Consider the following 26,512-nt stretch of genomic DNA (forward strand, 5'->3'; position numbering starts at 1 on the left):
CCACAAGTGAATTGTAAAAAACCCAAAAGAAAAAAAAGCCTGGGTCGTATTAATACACATAAGAACTCAGTGGGGGTAATAATAAAACATGAAGATCCGTAAGAAAATAATCTCGAAAGATTCCCAGAGAAGGGTCCTACAATAGGTCGCCATTAGACCACCCCATTAAGGGGATATTACTTTTACTCATTGCGGGATCTCTACGTTCACGGGAATCACGACTGCTCTACATGAACTGATCCGTGAACGATTCTTCCGCGCCGAGAAGATCCATCACCTCAGCTGCTGCTCCACCGCCCCCAACGAAATCAAAGTCGTCCACGTCGTCACCACCCGTCATACCCTCCAGTAGATTATCTTCACCGGGGACGGTGGGTGGTTCTTCCAGTTTTGCGGGCGTCGAGACTTGCTGTAGCGGGTTCGGGGTGGCTGATTTGCCGGGTTCCGCGGTTGGTGGGAGAGGCGTTGGAAGACCCGGTGTCGGGTTTCGAGAGTTAGGACCTGTTGGGAAGGCTGGCGATGGAGATGGAATGGCGAACGGCGATAGACCCGGTGTGCCGATGCTGCTAGCGGGTGCTTGGGCTTGAGTTGGGACCGGTAGTGGATGCGAGGTTGTCGTCGTCGCGGGTATGGGTTCCGCATCGGTCATCGTTGTATCCTCTGTAATATTACCGGCGGGGGCGGCGACGGCGGGAGGAGGAGGTTGGGTGCCTTCAGGAGGGGATCCTAGGTTGGTTTTTTGGATTACCACGGGGACAAGGTACCTAGCGGTATCGGGGGAGGAGGTACTTTCAACTTGGGCGACACCCGCCATTTTATCCGCATTTTGGTCTGTCTGACCGTTGTTGTCGGCGGCATTGTTTGCGGAGAAGGAAGAAGATGTTGCCGCCGTTGCTGTAGCTTGCGCAGCTTGTGCCGCCGCCTGCTGTGCAGCTGCGGCTTGTTGAGCGGCCTGTTGGGCGGCTTGCTGTGCGGCTGCAGCTTTCTGTTGTTCCTCGTACTCGGCGAGTTCTGGTTGAGGGTTCACCACGTGGACCATCTCGTGGTCTACGATCTTGCAATCGTACATTTTTTCGAATTCTTGGATGATGGTATCCAGCGGACGGGCATTGGGGATTTGATGGGAAGGATCCAATGGGGCCGGGGTGACCAAGTCGTATTTGATCTCATCCGGGGTTGGAGGGATGGATCGGACTTCGTTGATGAGGTCTCCCAGACGCTTTATTTTTGCAAAAGCTTGAATTTCCAACTGGTGCTTCCGCTGCATTTCTTCTATCTCGGCATTGAGGTCGGATTGGTTCTTTTCGAAACGTTCGGTCATCAATGCTACAGCACCACGGAGGGATTGGCTATTGGAAGGCTTCCCATCCTTCTCGAAAACGCCTTCGACTAGAGGTTTGAGCCAGCTACCGAGCAACTCGATACCGATTGAGCCCGGTTCGATGTTGGAGATGTTATGGGTGCTGGAAATGACCTGCTCGAGCCATTCGTGGTGCTGCTTGTAGCGTTGGGTGGCCAGCTCTCTGGGAGGGATGTGATCGAGGACGTCACCACGCGAGGTGTCCTCCTCGTCCTCGACGGAGTCCATCGACGCAGCCATCATGGGATTGGTCGGACCGGCAGAGGCCATGGATTGGGAGGTTCTCTGACGCTTAGCGGTCGATGGACCGGCTGGGGTCTGTGCCATCATCTGAGGGCCCATGGCGTAGTGCGGGACCGGGGTGGGTTGGCCACGCTGCGGGGGAGGGCGAGTGGGAGTCTGCATCATTTGGGGGTGAGGTTGATGATGCTGTTGCATGTATTGAGGGGGACTTGATGGGGAGAATTGTAGTACTGTATGTTTTGGGGTATCATTTTGGGTTTCCTTTGGCGGTTAAGTAAAAAAAAAAAAACCTAAATGGCTCCCGAAAAAAGAAATAAAATAAAGAACGGGCTAGGCCGGATCCTGTAGCTACCAAATAGTAATGGAGGCTGCCTGTACGGTGGAAGGGTGACCCAGGTCGATGGTGGAAGAAATCCGGTCGACGGGGGAGTGATTGGACGGATGGGGGCGAAGCGAGCGATGTCCAGAACGGTTAGAAGCGTACCTACTAGCAAGTAAGCAGTACGGGCGACGACGGAGGATTATTTCGGGAAGGAGCTCGACTGGCGCGTCCTCGTGGATGTAGCTTGGGGAATTCGAGTCTTGAGGCTTCGAAGCTTGGGATGGTGTGTTTCGCGATGGAACTAGTTCGCGTTAGCATGTGGTGTCTGTGGAGCAGTTTTGTTTGAGGGTTGGATTGCATGCAGTTTGAACGAACAATGTCGGATTGAAAAGGAATCCGATAGCTACTCACATGGGACGAGTATATATTGCGAGATATAGCGACGATTGATTGAAGATACCAGACTAGCGACGAAGTTTTGAAGTTGAAGTTCGAAGTCGAGATGATGTAGTTGGAGATGTTGATGTTGAAGATTCGGAGACTGTTGTTGTTGTCTAAATTGGACTTGTGTTGAGGCGACGTTGTTGGAAGTCAAACACAACACAGCAACACAACATCATACCACAACGCAACACACTTTCCACATCCAACAAATTCAAGATTCATATTCACTAGTCTCGACGCTCTCAACATACCTTCACCAACTACGATCATCTTCACGTCTTCATCAAAACCGAAATCAAAAATCCATCATCACATCGCCACAACCAAAATGGGGAACTTTGTAGACCTCCCCAACGAGCTTAAGCTTGACATTATCAAATACCTCCGTCCAGGAGCCCTGAAGAACTTCACTCATTGCTCAAGGTCATGCTACAAACTCGCTCTGCCACTACGTTTCAAAGACATAATTATGAATCTCACTGCACTTAAGGTCTTCAGAAAAGGTGGCTTAGGTGCGGGAAAACGGTATATCATTCGGTATGTCCTTTCGTTAGAAATATCCTAGGTTCGATCCTACTGCTCTGCAAAGAGATACCTCATACTGATTGGCACTTATATATATTAATAGCTCTGTTTGCTTCGGAAGGCCCGGAGACTGGAGAACCATCTCAAACCTCAATAGACTCTGTAGTTCAATCAGGGCTCTAGAATGGTTTCCAAACATACGGGGTCTATCCGTATTCTACTCGGTACCCTCATGTATGGAGAGGAATGTTTTTACCTGTCTCTTTGACAGGGTTGTCAGGTACGGTGATAGATTGGAACGTCTTGAGATAGAGGACTGTCTCGGTTGGCTCAGAATATGCTGGGGCCTGAAATCGACGACAGAGGTGTTTGGCAACTGTCCACGGAGAGGTCATCACAGATGGTGCTACCGGTCTTGAAAACGGTTAGGATTTCGCATCCATCGATCAACACTCCTCTCCACGACTTTGAAAGTCCAAGTTGCCGAAGGGATGGGTATTATACCGTATTTGCGATGGCAGACGCACCCAAACTCCACAGGCTTGCCATCCAGACGGATACCCACTTTGGGGGGAACTCACCCAGTCTCACAGCGACGGAGATCTCAGTCTTCCTCTCCTATGCAAGTTTTCAAGAATCACGGATATGGACATATCCTAACCGATCGCACCAACCAACCCGGATATCGAGACTCTTGCGATGAGGTTTCCAAATCTCAAGAATCTTTATATCGAGGCAACGAGGTCTCGAGATCGATACCTAGGCTCCATACCACCGGATAATCCCTACAATTCCATGATTAGCTTAAAGGACTCATGCGGAAGGATGGCCTTAACGCTAATGTTATGGGGTGGATAAAGGAAGGGATGTATCGCTTGAAGACGGCTGTGTTTAAAGGAGCGAAAGCAACTCTGGCGCCATACAGACCTGAGTACTTGATTGGCTCGAAGTATCAGTAGCTACTCCCACCGACTGTTATTCTTGCTACTTTTTATACATTCTATTGTTATTACTGTCACCGTTGTTATTATTGGTGCGGTTATTGTTGACCGGAGACGATCGAATCGCGTGTTGGAGACGTGGTGGACATTTATTATTACCGTTTTGGGCGATTTAAATGCAGACTAGGTTGAAAACGAACGCCAACCAGATGACCACCCGGCATTTGCATGTACTTGCATGTCGGTGGAGAGTCAATCAATCAATCAATCATGGTTATAGCATGGTAACAGGCAGCTGTCAGGCAGGCAGGCAGGACATCACATATGCAGCCATCCCATCGACCCCGCTCTGTCGATGCCATTTCTACGATAACCAACTGGACCCGGTAGTCACTCGCTCACTCGATTTCAAAGGATATCATGTATATCTACGCGGTGAAGGTGAATAGAGTGTAAACGTAAATATGCAGGCCGTGGGGTGGTGGTGCGGTGATGAAACAGAGTGTGGCAGACCCTGAGAGTTTCAAGATCCAGAGTGCTGCTGATAAGAGAAGAACAGAAGAAGAAGAGAGAAGAGAAGGCCAACCAATGGCTGCATGAACAGGGGCTCCTCAACAGCAGGAAAACATACTGCCCGGTCTGTCTTCTGTTCTGGTTGTGGCTTTGGGAGTGTCTGCTCTGTCCGGAAGAAGAATTCAATTCATTCACCGCGACATTCTTTCGGTCCCTTTTTCTCTTCTTCTCCACCTCGTTTTCCTGTCCCGTTTTAATTTCTTGTTTCTTCTTCTTCATTATCATCATTTTACTATTACTCTATTGCGATTACTGCCAGTCCATACTACTATCACCGGTATCGCCTGTCTTCTGGTTCCTAGTGGCAGCGATAGACTCTGGTAAAGTGAAATTATCTTCATCAACCATCGATCATAATCATATTTCCCTCGATCGCAGGCCGACGACGTCTCCGGACAACAACAGGATACCATGTCTGTTCACGCCCCTGATACCGCCTGGTCGGCCTCTTCCTATTATAACCACCACCATAACCACCATCGATCCGGCGACTCCACGCCTCCCCCCCCCCTCCTCCCAAAGATGCTCCTCTGACTCCACCTTCCTCAGCCTTCGACTCTCCCGGCCTACGGGTCTCCAATTACGAAGAAGAAGATGAAGGCGATGACTTCCAGCGATATCTCGCTCAGTCCTACCGAGAACAAGAAGAAGAATACAGACCCCTTCCGAAGAGGAAGAAGACAAAAATAACAATGACCGCTCCCTCCACCGCGCCGCTTCAATATACTCCCTCTCTCGTACTTCCTTCGCCGCCCAATTGTCACGCCTCACTTCTCTCTCCATGCCTCTCGGAACCGATCTCAGATCGGAGATCACATCTCTCCCTTCTGCCAAAGCCGGCATCGACAAGCTCGATAGCGCCTACTCTCAAATGCAGCGCTGGATGCAGACCGCCAAGACCGTCCTGCAGGGCATGGACGCCTCTGACGACGTCGAGTGGGCTGCCGAGGGTAAAAAATCTCTCGGTAACGTCGAATCTGCCATGAGAAGCTTCGAGGGGCTCGTCAAGGTCTACGTCGATAGCATCGAATCCATCCAAGACCGCCCGGACATCAACACCGTCGACCCCCCGTCTCTCGAATCAGTTATCGACCAGATGGACGTCACCGTAAAACAATGGAAGGAAGTCCAGGACCTCTTGCACGGCGTCAAGGCTCAGGTTGAAACCGCCATGGAGTGGACCGAACTCTGGAACTCCATCATGAACGACATCCAGGCCGAACTCGACGCCTGCATCAACTGTGTCTTCGAGTGTGAGGAGAAACGGAACAGGGTCCATACCCAGGAGAACCTCGACATCGACAAGCTGGCCTCCATCGTCGAAGGCGAGAAACAAAACAACAAGCCCTCGCCGGAGAGGGAGGATATGTCCAGCGCCCTTCTCGGTCTTTTTGCCAGGATGCAACCGTTACGAGCTAGTCTCGATTTCCTTCCCATGCGTATACAGCAGTTCCAGTACCGTGCCGAAGAGGTCTTCCCGACGGCCTGTGAAGACTTGGAAATGCGGAGAGAGCAGCTCGAGAAGAAGTGGAAGAATCTCGAAAAGGATGCCGATGTTTTGAAGAAAGAACTCGGAGAGGACAAATGGGTCGCCATATTCAGGAACGCTGGTAAACAGGCCAGCAATATGATGGAGAGCGTCGAGCGTAGCATCTCCAAGGTCAAGACTCGTACCCAGGACGCCTCCAACATCACACCTGACGGCTCCCTCCTCAAACTCGTCGAGAACTACGAGACAAAACGAACACATTATGGTAAGCGCTATATATATTGGATGGGAGGTATACGGATACGTATGGCTGACACTTCGTAGGCTCCGCTATCGAGCGAGTGCTCGGAATCGTCAACAAGGGCATGCAAGATAGGCTGACCGTCAACGGCGAGATCATTCGCCTCCACGCCGACCTCCAAGCCCACTGGAAGACCATCGAGCAGGAAATGCAGGAGCTGGACACTCGGTTGGCCTCGATTGACCTTTCGCAACCTCAGGATACGCTCCCGACCCCCGTTTCCACACCAGCCTCTCATTTCGCTGATGATTTATCATCGAACGGCTCCGTCGGAAGCACCGGTAGGGCAGCGGGACAGAAATCAAAGCGCCACTCGATAGTCATGACACCTTCTGCAAACTCTCGATTACCCCGCCTTCGTTCCATCTCTGGTGCTTCGTCCTTGAAGACTCACATTCCTATCCCGAATTCACCGATCTCTCCGAATACGGCCTCCCCGAACCCGGCCTCGAGAAGATTATCAGTACTGCCTGTCCTGAATACTTCCAAGCCACCGACTTCTTCCGTGCTCTCCCCTACGGTTTCCAGAGGAAGCTCACCCTCCCTCACATCTCGCCGTCTTTCTTATCAAACGCCACCAAACCACCCCACTCTCTCCCATAAATCCTCGAACTCCGGCTCCAACGACGGCAGACCACGCTGGAACGGCTCTACAAACACGGCTGGCAACGGCTTCGGGCACAATTTTAAACCTCTGACCGTTTCCCAACCAAGCCCTTATCGTAAAGAGAGCGGCATACCGTCTCCGTCTAAGCTTCCACGTGCCGGAGATGCCTCTCCACTCACATCGCGACCTACTCCCTCGTCGAGTAGGAAGTACCCTCCGACTTCGATGAGGTCTCAACCATCCCACGACTCTATTGGAAGCGTGGGCAGCGGCGGCCGAACTAGCAGGAACGAGAATGGGTCGGCCTTCAGCAAGGCTTACTCACACGTTAAAAGTAGTGGATACGGTCGACCGTCGAGTGCCCTGGGGAAGAACGGCAGCCCCAGTAAAATCCCGACACCGAGTGGAAGCGTGCCATCCGCGAGAAGTGGGACGCCGGAGCCACCGATGTCTGCTAGAACGCCTGCATCGAAGCGGTTCTCGATGCCACCGATCAGTAAGAAACCAGGGTCGGTTGATCTAAGACCGGGTTGGAAGTGAGGGCATTCTGCTGGGATACCGTAGTTGCACGTCCTTTCGTATCGTTCCTTAACTCGAGAGCTTATTTTACAAAGATTTTCGTTTCACAAGTTTTGCCTCGATACGCCTTTTCCTTTGAATCATTATTATTACGTGGTTTTTACCCTTCTCGATTTCTTCAGTTTTCAGTTCTTGCTGTCAAAAAAAGCCGTGCGTCAGGGATATACGGAGTTTATACGTCTTTTTTCTCCTTCTAGTGATGCTTTTCTTTTTTTATAAACTACCCTTATCTATTTTACCGGTCTTTGATTCAGCATTCTTGGTTGGGTTTTCTGACCCTTCTCGTCAAATACTAGTAGCTAAGTACTTAGTTTTGGATGCCACCGTCACCTACATTTGAAGTCCTTTTCCTTTCTTCTCTTATTATTGCTGGCATGCCTTGGGGGTATTTTTTTTCTTTTCAACTTCTGTTCGGTTTCGTTCTGTTCCCTTTTGGATGATGTTTGAATCGATCGGTATCGGGGTATATAGTGGATGCCTGCTGGACGTCTAGAAACGGAATGGAATAATATAGTGCCAGCGCGCTTTCGTTTCGATCCATACGAGCTATACGCATTCAATATCTGTAAACACTTAAGTACTTCGGTTTATATTAAGTAGACTATCTGAAGATTATCTCGTCTCTCCAGGTTGAGTTCAAATGCGGCTCTGCATTGCCAAGCCTCGCATCTTCCCACGTTAGCTCGCTCTGAATGCACCTCCAGACCACCGTTATCCCTGCTCACCAACAATCGCCAATCCATCACCAGCTTCGTCATTTCCGCTATATATCTCCCTCCCCGTATACTCTGGCCACCAAGGCGACTATAGCGAACTGCTAATCCCGGTTCCCACACATGTGCGACTCCTCTTTCCCGTAGTTCATCGAGCCGTTGCAGAGTCTCGACGCGGCTCGATAGCTCGTACTCCGGCACTATAAAAACCTGCTGCCAAAGCCACCACCCCTCCAACTACGCGTCGACCCTCCACTCCTCCTCACACAATCCGATTTCAAGGCCAGATCGGCTACTTCGTACCACCTTACGACTCCCTTACAGTCGATTCTGCATCCCAAGCCATGTCTACCAAACCCGCCAACCCTCCAGAAATGGAGGATGAAGACAAAGCCATCGCCAACTTTCTCGAAAACCCGGACATACTGGATAATTTCCTTGCTGAAGGCGCCGGAGGAAACCAAGTGAAAGCAGACGATGCCATCGATTTTGGCGACATCAGCGACGACGATGACGACCTACCCGACGAGGAACCCGTAGCTAGGAAACAACGGGCCGATAGTGTCGATAGCGATAATAGTCTCATGGACCTTGCTGCCGAAGGTCATGTCGTTTCATCACCTCCGTTAGGATCCGACCATAGGATGGTAGATGCCGACGAAGATCTCTTCGGTGATGCTGCTTTCGACGATCTCTTTGGAAACCACAAGGTCGATGAAATCCATCCTCTACCTCCTCAGGATGATAAGCTCCTTACGGACGCCGTACACTCGATGTTTAGAGATGTCGATTTTCAAAGCGTCGGGTTTGGAGCTGGTGGTCTCGACGAAATACCGACCTTGGAACCCCCAAAGATTGTAAAGGAACCGGTAAAAAGTGTCGGAGAGTACTTCCCGTTGTTCAAGGAGCATGCCATCCTTCCATACCTCTCCATGTTCCCTCCCAAACCGGCCTATTATCCCATGCGTCCCGATAAGCAACCTAAAGCGCTATTCCCGACAAAACTCAACCTTGAGATTGCACCGAGTTCGGAGGCTAGTTGGCGTTCTGACAACTATAGGCCGGTTCGAAGGGCCGGGTTTGTCTATATTGAGAACGAGATTGAGGATGTTGAAGATGCCCCGGCAGCACAAGAAGCGAGGGAGGAAGAAGTCAAGAAGGAAGCCCAGATCCGACGGCAAGTGGATATCGCAGTCCTGGAGGAAGACCTGGATAGGGCTGCCGACGACCCCCCACCGAAGCGTGTACGCCCTAAGGCACCGTTTGAAGATGATACAGAGGGGGGAGCCAAGGTTCGTAAACGCCGGAGAGTCAAGCAGGACGGTGGATCCAAGCAGAAAAGGAGGCGGTGATAGCTAACTTATTTTCTTCCGTTTTTTTCAATTCTCCCTTTGGATATCACAGAAGGCGAGACTCCGCGAGATTTTCAGGCGTGTTGAAGCCCCAGATCCGTTTGAATTCGACTTATTGGATTACGACCCGAACAAGAAGATTAAGGTCGAGCTCGATCCGAACGATCCATACCTCCTTTTGGACGTCAGAAAATCCGATGACACTCGCAAGGTGAGAAAAATTGGTGGCGAGTTCATCCGACAGAAGATCAAAAAGGACCTTACTCAGCGATACAACATATCGAATGATGAAGCGTACGATCTTCTCAAGGAGAACCACCAGTCTAAAGTTCGATCTACGATTGGCAATTTGGAAATCGAACACACCATGCCTGCTGTCCGTCTACAGACACCATACTACAAGACCGTTCTCGGAAAGCCCGAAATGAGGTCCTTCCATAGACCACGACTCACATTCCCTACTGAAGTTGAGATACGGTTTACGAAGGGTAAAACTCTAAAGCGTAAACATCTCAAGGGTAAATCCATTCGAGAAATATTTCACGATACGAAGAGTTTATCACTTTCCGACAACTCGAACTTCATTTTGTTTGAGTATTCGGAAGAGCATCCTTACGTACTCTCAAACTTTGGCATGGGAAGCCGAGTTATCAATTACTACCGTCGAAAGGAGGACTCTGACGAAACGCGTCCCAAGTGCGAGCTTGGAGAACTTCAAGTTCTCATGAGTCAGGATAAGTCGCCTTTCTGGAACTTTGGCAGCATCGAGCCTGGCGAAATAGTCCCGGCGCTCTACAATCGCATGATCCGGGCACCTATTTTCAAGCACACACCTGCCAATACGGACTTTGTAGTAGTCCGGAATACGGACAGCGGAGGCGCATACTACTACCTCCGAACCATCCCGTACATCTTCACCGTCGGTCAGACATTCCCAGTGACAGATGTACCGGGTCCACACTCCCGAAAAGTTACGACGGCCTCTAAGAACCGTATGAAGATGATTACATATCGTGTCATTGGAAGAAAGGGCAATCGTATTGCGGTGAAGGACATTGCGCCTCATTTCCCGGAGAACACGGAAATCCAGACTAGGCAGAAGATGAAGGAGTTTATGTCCCACCAGAATGAGAGGGAGAGTGAGAAGGGAGGTTATTGGTATCTCAAGGGTGATGATCCAATTCCCGATGAGGCAAACATCAGGACTATGGTCACGCCAGAGAGTGTTTGTTTGTTAGATGCGATGCAGGTTGGAGTGAAGTATCTAGAAGATGCAGGGTACGGAAAGGCAACCGATGCGGGCGCAGGAGAGGAAGATGAGAAGGAAGGGATGAGCACTGAGGAGAAACTCGCGCCGTGGATTGCCACCAAGAACTTCATCAATGCTACACAGGGCAAGGCGATGTTGCAATTACACGGTGAGGGTGATCCTACGGGACGAGGCGAGGCGTTCAGTTTCATCAAGACGAGCATGAAGGGAGGGTTTAAAGCCATCGGCGAGAGCGTGGATGAAAAGTTGGATGCGGCGACATTGAAGCTACTCGGTGGTCACTCCTATAATGTTGCAAGACAACAGAAAGCTTACGAGGAAACCATTGAGAAGATTTGGCGTGCGCAAGAAGCGAGTTTGAAGGCTGAAGAACCACCAGAGTTGGATCCTGATGAATTACAGGATGCGACTCAAGATGGGGTTTATGGACTTGATGATGGACGAACGCCATATTCGGAGAGTATGACGCCCGCTGTTGCGAACAGTGCTATTGACGACGAGGCAGCCAGTCAGTTTTCGAGGTTTTCGGCGAGGAATACTAAGAATAAAGTGATGAGGGTTACGAGGAAGTACAAGTTGCCGGATGGGAGTTACGAGACGAAAACGGAGGTTGTTAGTGATCCCAAGGTGATCTCTATGTACATCGCGAAGCGTCAGGAGATTAGAACGGACAGTCTTATGAAGGATATAACAAATCTGAAACCAACTGGCGACGCTGCTGCTGACGCTGATCGGAAGAAAGTGTATGTGGTTCTCTTTTGCTTCTCACCTTTTCTTTATTTCTTTCTTTCTTTCTTCTTTTGGCTAGGTATTGGCTAACAAACTTCTTCTGGATGTATAAACAGTCTCGAAAAGGAACTCGCCCGTCTAATGCGAAACAAGGAAAGAAGACAAGCCCGCGAACGACAAAACGAGAAAAAGAGAAAACAACTCGGACTGGACGATGATGGTGCTCTTAAGGGGGGTACTACACGTAAATGTGCGAATTGTGGACAGGTCGGACATATCAAGACTAATAAAAAGTTATGTCCTATGTTGAATGGAACGTTGGGGCCTAAAGTTGATGGTTCGGGAACGCCGGGAGGACTTGGTTCTACTGGTGGTGGAGGGGTGTCGGGAACTGCGCCGGGGACACCGGCTCCTACTGCGTTTTAGAAGGATCGGGGGGGGGATTTGGTGAAGGGTTTGGAGAGGTTGGAACTAGTTTTTTTTTGGTGGAGCTGGATTGTCCTTTGGGTGTTCTACTAGTACATCCCTTTTCTCGAAAAACAAAAAAGGAGGAACAGGAGGGGAGTGGAGCTGCCGAATATTCTTTCTTTGAAGCGCGGTGGATTGTCTAATGGCTCTAGGCCGTTCAAGAAGTCGGTGCTGACTGAAGATGGAGGAGGAGTTATATATATTGCTGCTAGGTGGGGTTTTATGAGGATGGGACGACGGGGTATTATTTCTCACCCTTTGCATTTACATGGAGTTTTCCTTTTTATTTATTTCTATATACACAGAGAAGACTTCTTCTGTGGTTGATTAAAACATTAGTTGGGTTTTATTTTTCTGTATTACTACCTGTTCACTTTTTTTTCCGGCTCTTTTATGAAAATTTGCAGGAGATACCCCCCTTCTGAGCTGGTATGTACTTTTTTTTTTTTTTTTTTTGAAGCATTTAGATTAGAAGGAAGGGAATCAATATCGATTCTTTTCAATATGCTTAAGATTTTTTTTTTAACATTAATTCTGGGCCTTTTATTGTATCTGAATGGGTATTGTGGATTTACAAACCTAGGTATATCCGAAGGACCCATTCATTTGGCCAATTCAGGATATATACCTAGGTATGTAGTAGTAGTTTGGGTAGGCAAGTAGGAGCTATATACAATCAATAGCGTAGATATTGCATGTAGAACAACGAAAGGAGGGGGGGGAAATGATATATAGGAAAGGGAAAGGGAGGGGTATGATATCTAGATCTTGGTAAGTACTTACCTATGGTCTGAGATCTGGGGCTTCAATGTGACAAAACAAAACGAGAAAGAAAGAAAAACTCCAATAGTTGCAAATAAGCTTAAGGTGCGCCAGCGAAATAGTAGATGGAGGGAAAGGGGGGGGAAAGAAATAAGAGAACTCGTAACGCAATTTCAACTAAAAAAAAAAAAACAGAATACATCATCATTATCATTATCCAGAAGAAAAGAAGATCCACAAAACCTATTTCCTTTTCACATCTCTCTTGTTCTTCTCTCTTGTTCTTCCTTTTACCACGATGTAGGTGGCGGAATGTATCTGAATGCGAAGCCTCTCGAATCAGTAACTCGACTCTTCAGTCGCCATTCTATTCGCCAAAGTCCCACGACCCCTCCACATCAACGTAGGATCAATCTTCCTCGGTTTCTTATTAGGATCCCTCGGCGTAGATGTCCCACTCCCCTTCAATCCATACCCACCCCCACCAGGCGTACAAATAACAATCCTATCCCCAGGCTTCATACTAGCCGTATTCTTCCCTCCCATATTAATCCTCTTATACTTCCTTTCCCCATCTCCCTCCACTCCATTAGCCCCATTACTACCGCCATTAACACGATTATTCTCAATTTTCCTCATCCAATAATTCACCCCCCTACTAGCCGGCTCTCCGCCCGCCATTCCATATGGTTTGAATACTCTTCGTTCTGAAAGGATGGAGACTTGAACGGGGATACGGAATTCGATGTCTCGGATTACTCCGTCGCCTCCTTCGTGTTCTCCTCTACCGCGGGAGTTCTTGCGGATGCTGAATTCGCGGAGGATGACGGGGTATCGACGTTCGAAGACTTCGGCGTCAGTTATGCGGGTGTTGGTCATGTGGGTGTGGACGCCGGAAGTGCCGTCCCAGTCTAGGCCCTGTTGGGTCATATAATATATCAGTATACATTTTTTTAGGGATATATTTAGGGTGAGGGGGGACATACAGCGCCGCTGCCACCGGCTATGGTTTCGTAGTATCCGAAGCCCTTGACGTATTCACCATCTTCACCGGTGTTTCCACCGTACCCAAAGGTTAGGTTGTTACAATCGCCTTGTGATGCTGCACAAGCTTCGAAGGCTTTGAAGATTACATCCGTAACTCTTTGGCTCTGTATTTCAAAAATGTCAGGTCTTCTGTTTTTCATTTTGTATACAAGAGGGGACTTACAGTCAAGACGTTCCCTCCGACTACTGCTGCATTTTCTGAGGGGCTTAGGAAGGAATCCTTGGGAATCTTGACGTGGATGGGCTTCAAGCAGCCTTGGTTGAGTGGGATGTCATCGGAGATTAGGCAGCGTAGACAGTAGATTATTGCGGAGAAGGTCACGGCTTCTGGAGCGTTCATGTTTCCTATTTATATTTTTTGTTGGCATGTCGCGGTAATGATATTGGAATCTCAGGTTCAAAAAATACTCACCATACATCTCCGGTCCCGTTCCGTTAAAATCGAAAACCGCCTCTCCCTTCTCAGAGTCAATCTCAATCTTAAGCCTAATGGGACTGCCATCGTCCATAAAGTCCTCAGCTATCAGATCTTTCCCGCCAAATCTTCCTGCAACTTCTTTCAACAGATTTCTAACGCTTAGTTCCGCATTGGCCTGGATAGCTGTCATGTAGAATTGGACGACTTCTTGGCCATAATCTTCGATTAGGGCGCGGATAAGTGTTATTCCCTTGTTGTTAGCTGCAACTTGGGCTTTTAGATCATTGATGTTGTCGGCTAGACAGCGGGTTCCGCTGCAACCTGGGTATTGTGCGGGTTCATCGAGGAGAAGTTGGGTGATTCTGTCTTCGTTGAAGATTCCTTCTGATACTAGCTTTTCGGACATGATCGCTGCGCCTTCCTCGTATAGTTCACGAGAGTGCGGTGGCATGGAGCCGGGTAATATACCACCAATGTCAGCATGGTGAGCTCTCGATGCCACATAGAAGATGATTTCATCGCCGTTGAAAGCTGGAGTTATGACTGTGATATCTGGAAGATGGGTACCACCGGCTTCGGGATGGTTGGAAACGATAACATCGCCTTTCTTTAGTTTTCCTTCCCACATCTTGGCTTGTGTCTTGACGCAAGTACTCATGCTTCCCAAGTGGACTGGTAAATGCGGTGCATTTGCGACAAGTCCACCGTCTGCGTCGAACAAAGCGCAGGAGTAGTCCAGTCGCTCTTTGACGTTTGTGGAGACACTGGTCTTTTGTAGTGCCCGTCCCATTTGCTCTGCGATCGCCATGAAACGGTGGGAGAAGATACTGAGGAGAATAGGGTCGACTTCATGGTTCTTTGCTTCTTGGAGGTGGCTTTCTGATTCTTCGGCTCCGACGTTGATAACGACATGAGTATCGAGGATCAGAGCCCAGCTGCTGGGGGGTACGATGATTGTTTGAGTATCATCTGCCAATATCGCTGGTCCTGGAATCTTACATCCGACTTCGAGTTTATCAATGCGGTAGATTGGAGTATCCAGTCTTCCCTCTTCGAAATAGACTTTTCGTACATCGTATGCGGTGGATTGGTCGACAGAGCCATGTTTTTCCGACGGCCAACCTTTCAGCTGTTGATCTACGGTCTTTTCCATCCCCTGGAAGGACTTGCCGATTCCTCGGACTCTGACGTCGTCAACAAAGATATCTCTGTCGGGTAGAGTAAATCCGAACTCCTGCTCATGTTGCTTGACGAATGCGGTTCCAAAGTCGTCGTCTTCAGGCTTGATTACCATTAGTGCTGATTCGGTACCTCTGTAACGCATGTTAAGATACTCTTCGAATACGATCTCCTTGCCGTCGTTATGGAAGCCTTGGGCCTCTAGACCTTCAGTAGCACGGTTTCGAAGTTTTTCGAGACGGGCGTCCATTTCTTTTGATACTTCTTCGTCACCCCATTTCGCCGATGTAGGCTCTTGCGCCTCTTGGACTACGTCCGCCAGGGCCATGCCGTAGGCGCTGAGAACACTACTGTAGCGGTGGATTAAGATCATCTTGATCCCTAAGCTTTGTGCAATAGCGACGGCATGTTGTCCACCTGCTCCACCAAAAGTTGCGAGTCTGTGATGCGAGCTGTCGTGACCTTTAGCTTCTGTTAAAGAACGGATCGGGCGTGTCATGGTTTCATTGGCGATTTTGAGGAATCCGTATGCGACCTCGTCGGTTGTCATGTTTTGGCCTAATTCACTGTTTATGCTGTCCTTAAGCTCTTCGAATAGCTTTGCGGATACCTCCGCGTCAAGAGGTTCGTTTTCATTAGGACCAAAAATTCGAGGGAAGAATTCGGGGAGCAGTCGTCCTAGATACAGATTCGCATCGGTAACCGTGAGAGGGCCGCCTTTACGGTAGCAGGCAGGGCCCGGGTGAGCGCCTGCGGATTCGGGACCGACGACGAATAATCCGTTTTTGAAGAATAGTCTTGAGCCACCGCCTGCTGCTACAGTGTTGATGTCTAATTGCGGAGATTGGATTGTTACTCCGGCTGTGGTTGTTTCGAAGACATGTTCGTATCTTCCGGATCCATAGCGGGAGACGTCTGTACTTGTGCCACCCTGTATCACGATTAGATTCATTCAGATACACAAGCTCCCGGGTAGGTGTAAACTCACCATGTCAAAGCCAATTACTGGAATCCCAACTTCGTTGTCATAGCTTGTCAGTGCATAACCGACCACGCCGCCGGCTGGGCCAGACAATATAGCTCTTAGTCCTGAGAACCCTTTGACATCAACCAACCCACCATCACTCTGCATGAATTCACATCTCGCTCCTTTTCCTTCTTTCATAACACTCTCTGAGCCTAGGCCACCTTCAAATCCTTTCTCAAATCCGCTAATGTACTTTTTGATCTCTGGTGTCAAATAAGCATCTGCTGTAGCGGATGTGGCACGAGGCACATATTTAATCATGGGCATTAACTCTGCAGACAGCGAGATATGCGTGAAACCAACTTCCTCCGCGAGTTTTCCAATGATTTTTTCGTGTTCCGGGAAGGTATACGAGTGCATCAGGCAGACTGCGATACTTCTATAACCTTCGTCGTATACAGCCTGCAAATCTTCTCTTACAGCGTCTCCGTCGAGTCTTCGGAGGATCCGAACGGCTTCGCCGGTCATCCCTCTAACGAGATTGGGGTCTTTTTTCTCATCATCTTGGAAAAGGTGGGTGACGGTTTGCTCTGGGTCTTCGGCGTAATCTTCGAGGGTTACTCGTTCGTCTACTTCGATGACTTTCTGGTATAGGACTTCGGGCTTGTGTATCGCGAGATCGAATATGCGAGGTCTAGATTGGTTCCCTACATTCAATTAGAAAAATTTGTTAGCTAAAAACGTGGCTTTCATGGGGAAAACAGACAGATCATGTGGGAGATATCGTCTACCAACCAATAACCAAACAATCACCATGTCCCTTCGTCACAAAAATCGCACATTTCTCCCCCTTCCGTTCCAACAGGGCATTTGTCGCCACAGTCGTCCCCATGCGAATACTCTCGATACATGACGTATCTAACGGCTGTCCCCGGGGTATCTCCTTGCCCGTAAACTTCTCAAGAAGCCGTCTGATGCCTTCCAACGGAGCATCGTCGTAGTTTGCGGGATCAACGGATAGGAGTTTGATGACGACGTCGTCAGATAGTTTACCCGTACCCGGATTTCCGACACAGTCCGTGAAGGTACCGCCACGCTAGACATAGGACGAGAATAAGTAATCAGATGTATTAAGACGATATGGAGTATGGAGAAAGTATGGTGTGATTACGTAAGGTAATGGAGGGGTAAGAATGCGGTACAGTGGGCTTATGCAGGGTGATATCATACGTCAATAGCGATTCTTATGCCTTTGGCCATTCGAAACGGTGAACAAGTCCAGCAGACTTTTTGAAGCTTTGGTTGGCAAGTTTTATTTCTTTATTGTTTAATGCTTCCCCAGGCTTGCAGGGGTGGTATTAGAGTCAGGTTTTGAATCGCAGTAGACGCCAGAGAGTCGGTACACTGGAATGTTGGAAAGACGATGGGAGTATCTGCTCGGGAAGAGATATTAGCATGGCAGTTGGTATCAATGCAATGGTTTTATAGATGTTGCAGGATGTCTGAGAGAAATATGCAAGCAAGCTGTAGGCGCAAGGCAAGGCAGCCGACAGGTGCAGTTTCGAGTTCCATTGGACGGAGACTCGACTCGAGCTTGGAAGTGGGGTGCAGGGACTCGGGAAATGTGTTGGGGGTTGCAATTTACCTTGTGGTGATTGGAGAGGCGTATCAAAGAGACTTGAGAATCGACTCGGGTTTTATAATGTATGGATTGGTACCGGCGGAGGAGAGAAGGATGAAAATGAGACTTTCTGCCCGGATTACGTCAAGGCAAATATTAATGCGGATACCGGCGAGTAAGAAAATGTCGTTCGAGATGCAGCTCACCCGTCTAGCAGTTGTACAGCCAGCATAAACCACATGCGCGAGCAGAGCAGAGAGAATTAAGAACTTCTTCCCGCGGCCGAAGGGGAGGAGGAAGGAATTATATGCCCAGGCAAATCGAGAACATTTCCAATTGACTCGCACGTGAGGAAATCTACTAGCGAATCGACAAGTCAAGCTAGACAGGGACGGATGCAAGCTGCCTGTGTATATATAGGCCTCCCCAGCGAGCGAGCTAGCTAAATTGCTTAGCTTGGCTGGCCAGTATTCGAAGCTTTCACAAAGTCCGTAGGTACGTACTTCCCCATATACGCCGAGGCGGGGCAGTGAAGGAGCTAACCAAACATCGACTGGAAAGGGCGGGTATAGAAAAGAAAGAACTGGGATAATAATGTAATCAATTATATGCAGGAAGAAGCATAGCGAGATCGAGGATGCAGCTGTAAGAGGTCGACCAATTCGACCAGGTTTTCATGGTGGAGAGTACACATCGAGGAGGAGCAACAGAATGGTCGCATACCCGCCGGAAGATTTACTTAGGATGCTCTAAATCTTCATTGGTAAAACTTCAAGGGAAATCCCCACGGCCATGACCATGAATGCTACTGCTGAATTCAGATTGGCTAGCTATGCCCGGGCAGAGCAGGGCCCGCTGGCAAGTCATCAGCGACGAAAGATCCTCTCGAGGAGGGGATTTGAACATGAGGGAAGGCGGCGAACAATGCAATGCCATGGGTTGGTGTGTGATAGCGAGCGAGTCAATGGGAATGGGCAGAAACACGGCCGGGAGGAAGACGCCGCTGAAAAAAAGTTAAGTGAGAGGAGCGACGAAAGGGAGGAGTTCTTCGATCAAATGGTTTAAGAAGCAGCCCGAGCCTGACGGTGGGCAATTTGGATCCCATCCGACACGCTACTTGGTGCGACGGTGACGCTATTGGGTCGTCGACTATCGACAAAGTTATGTACGGTGTGATGCACTTGAACGATGTTCCGAGACCGAGGCCAAACTACTTGTTAGTATGCATAATGGTCAGGGTACAAGACGATAATGTACCCCATACTTGACAACCGTCTGGCTAACTGCCTGTGAAACACTGCAGCCTGACCAATTTGGTCTGCGGCTGGAAGTCACACTACCTCGTCGCGAGCTGCAGCTGTAGCTTAGTCTACAAGAGCTAGTAGCGTGGGTCCCCGCCATTTTGGAATCCCGTTGTTTCAATGGTCCGGAAAGTCGCGCAACGTCCAGGTCACCTAGCTGTAGTCGCCTCTCCGATGCAGCTTCGTGAAAAAAAATAAAGACGAATTACGAATGCAATTTTTAAACCAAACGAAGCACTTACCTAGGGATTGATAAGAGAAGCGGGGCACTTTGGCTGACATCGTTCGGTTCGGGACTCTGCGACCGCTACCGACCACCAATGAAGTCTCGGATTGGCTGTTACACATGTACGGTTTGATATTAATCTTTCCTCACATATTATACGTAGCTATAGCGGGGCAGATGGCAGATGGACGACGACGCCGACTGCATGGTTGACCAGGTCCACCGATGTAAATTCGCAATGCCGAATCCAAGCGAGTGGTATATCTCAGGTCAAGCTCAGGTCAGTGCTCTTGGGATTCTTACTCTCTTTCTCTTTTCTTCGATCCTGCCTGTCAAAATTTAAGACATGAGAAATGCGGATAGGAAGGACGTTTATCGATAAGCAGGCTCGGATTTTGACAAAATATGCAGAGGGCCCGCCAATCGGTTGCGTGGAAGGCCCCACTTTGTGTGTTCAGTGTTTGAGATTTTGACACCATGTCAATTTAGCGCCATGCCCATTACAAATCCGAAGAGGGATGTATCTGCGGAGACAAACGACAAGTGTCTGTCTTTTCGCTCGAGATGGCCCTGTCGAACATCTCGTTTATCTGGTTCGGAATAGAAATTTCTTGTTCTATATACCTGGGTATTTCCTCTTCCGCCAGGTGCGAATAGGAAATATCAGTATATATCGCGCATGAGAGGTAAGGCTACCATCTATAGGATTCTAGAATTTTGTTTCAAGATTTTCCAACATTCCAGTCATCCAAAAACACTGCCTGAAGTCGAGACTCGGTACCTCTACTTTGCAGTTGGTTGTACGTCTCGGAATTTACTCACTCGCATTAGGTTTGAATTCGTCCGATATGCATGGAGGAATTAACTAAGCCCCCAACGTTAACAGAGACTTGTCGGCACCATAGCTTCGATCTTCAATTGATATACCATAGAAACCCGAGTGGCCTGAAACGGTAGCCACAATCAAAGCCTCTTTCTCCAACTTTCGTCATGTAATGTGGCCACATGCACACAATTGCAATTGTACCAGTAATTTAACATAGGCCTCAAATTTTCGTCCCATGATTTTTCTACCAACCTAACAAGTCGGTTCTCTTGCAGCGACAACGGGAGGCGAGGTTTGAGATCCTTGCTCCGGATATATAAAATGCGAGTGATCAGAAACAACCAACTTCATAGTCAGGCTATGCTATTGTTCTAGAAGGTCTAACTTCATGTTGATCCAGCTGCAAGTAAATTGGGGTACTAGCATTAATCAATGACACAGATCGTTCAAGAAACTTTGTGCCAGGTTGCAGCTTAACTTCTACGCACTGACTGTGCATCTTCGCCAATGTATTGCCATGTTCAAACTGGTGTGGGAGATGAGTTCTTGTAATACATGCGGATGAAGAGAACCCTTGCATGTAATTCCCGCTATTCCGGCAGGTCAACGGCCGACAATTGCTAGCTAAGCAAGGGGTATTTTTTTTTGATTATCTGGCATTTTATAGTCCGAAGTATCTAAATGCCTGGAGCTTGTAGACGGGTGGCATCATTTCTTAAAAGGTGCTTAGATTTTGGCTGAATATCGCAGTATATCGATGCGTATTATAATATACAAATGGATTAGACTGCGCCTTTCTCTTCGAACAGTTAATCTGGCACTTGATCTTGCGACAGCCTGTCCTTCATGATAATTATTATAAGCTATAATCGCGATATCGATAACTAGTTGCTGAATGCGGCGGCTTTTTGGTTAGCGAGCCTATTATATCTATGAACCTGACACGTTACGATTGTAAACAGGATGGAGCTTCCATAATGACATATACCCCGAGACTCTGTAAGATATTACACTTGATCTCATAATCTAGCATCCGCGAGTGATCATGGCGATGTGGTTTTGGGGCTTCGGGATCCGAAAGTTAAGATTGAAAATGATTTCTAAGATGCAACTGTGGCATGTTTGCCCCGCGGCTTTGCCGTCGCAAACCATTACATTCCTTGTGAAGTGAGATATCAGATAGCGCAGCGCCCGGTTTCAGACATTCAGATCCAGATTTATTCCAACAAATGATGTTCGATGTTGCAGTTGAAAATAGCATCTCGTGTATGCCATGTAGTCGGAAGGAGGAGGGCTCTGATCCGAATCATGTTCGACACCCGGATTATCCAAGCAACAGGCAATTGGTTTGCCATCGAGCTAGCTGGTTCGAGTTTGAATCACAACCGCACAGCTGCACGGCTTTCTCGAGATCTGTTCTAAGTCTAGAAGGACATGAGCACGGGCAATTTGGGGTTTCGAGCTTGTCCCGATGCAATACAATATCATGAATGTGTACTGAATTCGAAGTATAACCGGGGCACAGCTTATTGGCCGTGGCCTCATCGGCAGCCTGGGATAATAATGAATTGCCATGCTTCAGGGACGGGCGTAAAGCGAAGGGCTAGATAATAACCCAACCCCTGTCGAGTCCCACCGACACACCGGCTACAAAGCATACTGAGTACAGGTATGCAAGTAGCAATCGGCTGTGCGGGCGCGGGCGTGGTACTTTGGCTGTCTTGGAGGTTGTTGTGAGGTCGAGCATGGATGGATGGTCTTCGCGAGCAGAAGTGAACACATAAACCTCTTCTCCAGCGCTGGAACTCTACGCCTGAAAAACAGCCCGGCCGACATCCAGTTAAATATTCTAGCTCCCCTCCCCTCCAGCTCCATCTCCCTCTTCCAGCTTCCATCTTCCATCTTCTTCTCCTCCACCAGGCAATTGCATCTTCACATTGATTGTTGAACTTCTTTGAGGACCTCTTTGACTTCTATTTTATCCAGTTCTGTTTTATACCCCCACATACCAATCAAGATGCATTCGAAACAGATTCTTCTGTCGTTGATGACTGCCGCCGGTTTGGCTTCCGCCTCCGACGTTGTTCAGCTCAAGACTGATACCTTCGATGAGTTCATCACCAAGAACAACCTTGTCCTTGCCGAATTGTAAGTTTGGCTCGTCCTTTCAATCCAAATCTGGGGAAGCGTGTCAAAAGCGTGTCCTAGATGTGCTATTCGCCCGACCAACCGTTACAATTACGAAGGAACAAACGATTTGCTAACATCTTACGCTTCTTAGCTATGCTCCATGGTGCGGACACTGCAAGGCTCTTGCTCCAGAGTACGAGGTCGCCGCCACTGAGCTTAAGGCCAAGGGCATCCAGGTCGTCAAGGTTGACTGCACGTACGTAATCAATTGAACTGCCGATATATACATACACCACGTCCACCGATCAGAATACTGACAAATTATATCATATAGTGAGGAAGCCGACCTTTGCCAGAAGCAGGGTGTCGAGGGATACCCCACCCTTAAGATCTTCCGTGGCTCGTTGGAGAACCCCTCCCCATACGGTGGACAGAGAAAGGCCGATGCTATCGTCTCTTACATGACCAAGCAGTCGCTACCAGCTGTCTCCGTCCTTACCAAGGATACCCTTGAAGCTTTCAAGACCTCTGACAAGGTTGTCGTTGTCGCCTACTTCAATGCCGACGATAAGAAGTCGAACGAGACCTTCGCTGCTATCGCTGAGAAGCACCGTGACGACTACCTCTTCGGCGCCGTCTCGGACCCAGCTATCCTTGAGGCTGCTAAGATCACTGCCCCAGGTGTCGTTGTCTACAGGTCATTCGACGAGCCCGAGACCGTCTACGACGGCGCTTTCGAGACCGAGGCCATCACAACCTTCGTCAAGACCACCGCTATCCCACTCATCGGTGAAGTCGGCCCAGAGACCTATTCCGGATACATGTCCGCTGGTATCCCACTTGCTTACATCTTCGTTGAGGGTGATGAGCAGAAGACCAAGTACGTTACTGGCTTGAAGGATCTCGCCAAGAAGTACAAGGGCAAGATCAATGTCGCTACCATCGATGCCGTTGCCTTCGGTGCCCACGCTCAGAACCTTAACCTTGAGTCCAAGTGGCCCGCCTTCGCTATCCAGGAGACCGCCAAGAACACCAAGTTCCCATTCGATCAGACCAAGGAACTTACCATCGAGGCCATTGAGAAGTTCGTTGAAGACTTCGCTGCTGGCAAGATCGTGCCATCGATCAAGTCCGAGGAAGTCCCAGCCAAGCAGGAAGGTCCGGTCCACGTCGTTGTTGCCCACAACTACAAAGACATCGTCCTAGACGACGAGAAGGACGTCTTGGTCGAGTTCTACGCTCACTGGTGCGGCCACTGCAAGGCCCTCGCCCCCAAGTACGAGGAACTCGGAAAGCTCTACTTCGACAACCCAGAATTCGCCAAGAAGGTCGTCATCGCCAAGGTTGATGCCACCCTCAACGACGTTCCAGATGAGATCCAGGGCTTCCCCACAATCAAGCTCTTCCCAGCTGGCAAGAAGGATAGTCCAATTGACTACCAGGGTGGCCGAACCGTTGAGGACTTTGTTAAGTTCATCAAGGAGAGCGGTACCCACAAGGTCGATGCCAGCGAGGCTCTCGCTGCCCAGCAGGCCGCCCCACCAGCCGACTCTGCTGCTGAAGATGCCCCAGCTGCCACCGAATCCGCTGACGAACCCGGCCCAGCTTCCACATCGACAGAGGCCGCTGCTGAGTCCACTAAGCACGATGAATTGTAAACGAAATAAAATAATCCGAGAAAAGTCATACTCGAACAGCGGTGGATTACACCCCTGCGTCCCCCTCTATTCTCTCACGATGTCCATACCATCTCCATCCCTCCCCCTCAATCCCTTTCCTTTGTAATGTGGGTAATAAGTCCTGGTCCTTGAACTTGCGCATGCTTTTGTCTCCTTTTTTTTCCTACGTACTCTACCGGGGTTAACAAAAGAATGTCTTTTATCGACGACAACCTTTTCATGTATATTATGCATTAGTTATGATTTCCAATGAACGCTTTAGAGACGTAACCTGATTCCCTTCGACTTATCAATTTTCAGCCGCAATCGTGATCGCGTGAATCGGATCAAAAAAGCCGTGAAAGTGCATGAGGAATGGAGCAAAAATGCCATTTTGGCGAGATTCGTCTCCAATAGCGTGGGACCTTGCTCACCCAAAACGCGTCTTCCTGGTTCCCCAAAATTTCGGTGCGTGTCAGAAGCCCAATGTGATAAGAAAGAGCAGGGCATCTCTCCTGAACATCTTATTCTACCATTTTTCCTTCCAGAAAAGGTGCCTGGGACCCGTTTCTCAAAGCTTCACCCTTTAGAGCATCTCCATCCCGCTGTACCTGCATTACCGTCGTCTCGTCAGATATCGATTCGCTACCAAAGACGCACCATGTCTGCCAAAAGAAAAGCCACAGATTCCGCTTCATCCGCCACGGAGAAGAAGCCAAAGGCGTCCACCATCACCGGATTCTTCTCCGCTGCTCCTGGCTCGTCTAAAACGCCATTTGATAAGGCGGCATGGGCTACCAAACTTACGCCCCAGCAGCGGGAGCTTTTAAAGCTTGAAATTGATACTTTGGATGCTTCTTGGTTGGGGGTTCTGAAGGATGCCCTTTTGGAACCGTCGTTTTTGAAACTCAAGACGTATTTGAAGGAGGAGTTTAAGGCGAATAGAGTATACCCGCCTGCCAATGATGTTTACTCTTGGTACGTACATTGCCATATATTTTATCATGTTGTGTAGTTATATTAACCCCTTACTTGCAACCTAGGTCCCGTCACACCCCCTTCGACAAAGTCAAAGTCGTAATCCTCGGTCAAGACCCCTACCACGGCCCCAAGCAAGCCCACGGTCTCTCCTTCTCCGTCAAACCACCCACAGTTGCTCCACCATCCCTTAGAAACATCTTCGGCTGCCTGGAAAATGACTACCCATCTTTCCGTCCTCCAGAGAATAGACTTGGAAATTTGACACCATGGGCGGAACGTGGTGTATTGATGTTGAATACTTGCTTGACTGTGCAACCTGGTAAACCCAATAGTCATGCGAGCAAGGGGTGGGAACAGTTTACACAGAAGGTTATCGAGCTTGTGGCGCAGAAGAGGGCGAAGGGAGTCGTGTTTATGGCTTGGGGGAAGCCGGCGCAGGGAAGGATTGCGAAGGTTAACGTACGTATACCGAGTTTGGTTCTTGATATATGAGAAAGTAGCTAATCTGGAATGGTGGCTATAGAAAGGTACACACTTGATCCTATCGTCTTGCCATCCAAGCCCGTTGGCACAACCTAGTGCCCCAGTCAAATTTGTAAGTCCTTTTGACTTTGATCCTTGAAATTACGTCTTCCAGTTTATTCTAACAATTATGACACCGAATACAGAAAGATGTCAGGCACTTCATCCAAGCCAATGAGTGGCTAGAGAAGAAGTATGGCGAGGATGGTCCAGTCGACTGGAATTCTATCAATCCTAGGAACACACCACTGTTCAAGAACAAGACTCAGGCCGCCACTTCCACCAAACCAGCAACTCCGGTAGATGATATCCCAGATGAAGTCGCAGAGAAGTTTGAAAATAAGATCAACAATGAGAAGAAGGTCCCCTCTCTTGACGATGATGAGGAAGCTCTAAGGGAAGCCGAGGCCCTGGAAGAAGCTAACGCAAAGAAGGCAGAGGCACCAAAGACTAAAGGGAAAGGGAAAGCCAAGAAGGAAGAGCCAATTGAGAATGAATACGGAGAGGACGATATTGATTGGGACGAAGCTGCGTTGAAGTCCGATCAAGTCGAAGAAGAGGCGATAGCCAAGAAGACCAGTGGCAGAAACAAGAAATAGTGCCGAAGATGTTAATTTTGGAAGACGCCTTATGTCCGCGGTAATAGGTACCGCGAACATCATACAATCATCCACCTTGAGAGGGACAGCCAGTGGATTTGGAAAGTTGGGAAAACCGGCGGGTTCACACAAAAACGTATATTTGGCGTTTCCGAGAGAGGGTAAAAAGTTGGCACTAGCGTTGGATACTATTTCTTTTGTCTATACTTACTCTTATCCTTCTGTTTACCTTGTATTCTTCGTGATCAGGCTCTGCTCACCATATTACTTACATCCTTTAACTCGTCTTCTTCTAATTGCTTTGTACTGCAATGCATATGCACACATATTGGCCGAGAGATATCACATTTGAAATATCC

The 26,512-nt window shown here is 48.8% G+C and overlaps 6 protein-coding genes across 6 annotated transcripts; 4 read left to right on the forward strand and 2 right to left on the reverse strand.

The window, feature by feature from the left end:
* Positions 1-226: 226 nt before the first annotated feature.
* On the reverse strand, positions 227-1,765 carry DFL_002881 (uncharacterized protein; the record flags this gene model as incomplete). Its single annotated transcript, XM_067631732.1, has 2 exons — positions 227-711; positions 790-1,765. 2 exons carry the CDS (start codon positions 1,763-1,765, stop codon positions 227-229), a joined length of 1,461 nt encoding a protein of 486 aa, XP_067494249.1.
* A 3,424-nt stretch (positions 1,766-5,189) lies between these two features.
* Positions 5,190-7,345, forward strand: DFL_002882 (uncharacterized protein; the record flags this gene model as incomplete). Its single annotated transcript, XM_067631733.1, has 2 exons — positions 5,190-6,162; positions 6,222-7,345. The coding sequence occupies 2 exons, from the start codon at positions 5,190-5,192 to the stop codon at positions 7,343-7,345; spliced, it is 2,097 nt and encodes a 698-aa protein (XP_067494250.1).
* Positions 7,346-8,441: 1,096 nt separating this feature from the next.
* DFL_002883 (uncharacterized protein) lies at positions 8,442-11,874 on the forward strand (the record flags this gene model as incomplete). The annotated part of the gene is made up of 3 exons (XM_067631734.1): positions 8,442-9,389; positions 9,502-11,462; positions 11,565-11,874. The coding sequence occupies 3 exons, from the start codon at positions 8,442-8,444 to the stop codon at positions 11,872-11,874; spliced, it is 3,219 nt and encodes a 1,072-aa protein (XP_067494251.1).
* A 1,143-nt stretch (positions 11,875-13,017) lies between these two features.
* DFL_002884 (uncharacterized protein) lies at positions 13,018-17,549 on the reverse strand (the record flags this gene model as incomplete). The annotated part of the gene is made up of 7 exons (XM_067631735.1): positions 13,018-13,596; positions 13,665-13,829; positions 13,889-14,070; positions 14,138-16,253; positions 16,311-16,996; positions 17,085-17,385; positions 17,520-17,549. 7 exons carry the CDS (start codon positions 17,547-17,549, stop codon positions 13,018-13,020), a joined length of 4,059 nt encoding a protein of 1,352 aa, XP_067494252.1.
* A 4,731-nt stretch (positions 17,550-22,280) lies between these two features.
* Positions 22,281-24,051, forward strand: DFL_002885 (uncharacterized protein; the record flags this gene model as incomplete). The annotated part of the gene is made up of 3 exons (XM_067631736.1): positions 22,281-22,411; positions 22,545-22,649; positions 22,728-24,051. 3 exons carry the CDS (start codon positions 22,281-22,283, stop codon positions 24,049-24,051), a joined length of 1,560 nt encoding a protein of 519 aa, XP_067494253.1.
* Positions 24,052-24,712: 661 nt separating this feature from the next.
* Positions 24,713-26,153, forward strand: DFL_002886 (uncharacterized protein; the record flags this gene model as incomplete). Its single annotated transcript, XM_067631737.1, has 4 exons — positions 24,713-25,029; positions 25,095-25,491; positions 25,556-25,627; positions 25,701-26,153. 4 exons carry the CDS (start codon positions 24,713-24,715, stop codon positions 26,151-26,153), a joined length of 1,239 nt encoding a protein of 412 aa, XP_067494254.1.
* Positions 26,154-26,512: the final 359 nt, after the last annotated feature.

The sequence above is a fragment of the Arthrobotrys flagrans genome, assembly GCF_004000055.1.
Source record: "Arthrobotrys flagrans strain CBS H-5679 chromosome Unknown unitig_3, whole genome shotgun sequence".
In the NCBI taxonomy this organism is placed as follows: Eukaryota; Fungi; Ascomycota; class Orbiliomycetes; order Orbiliales; family Orbiliaceae; genus Arthrobotrys; species Arthrobotrys flagrans.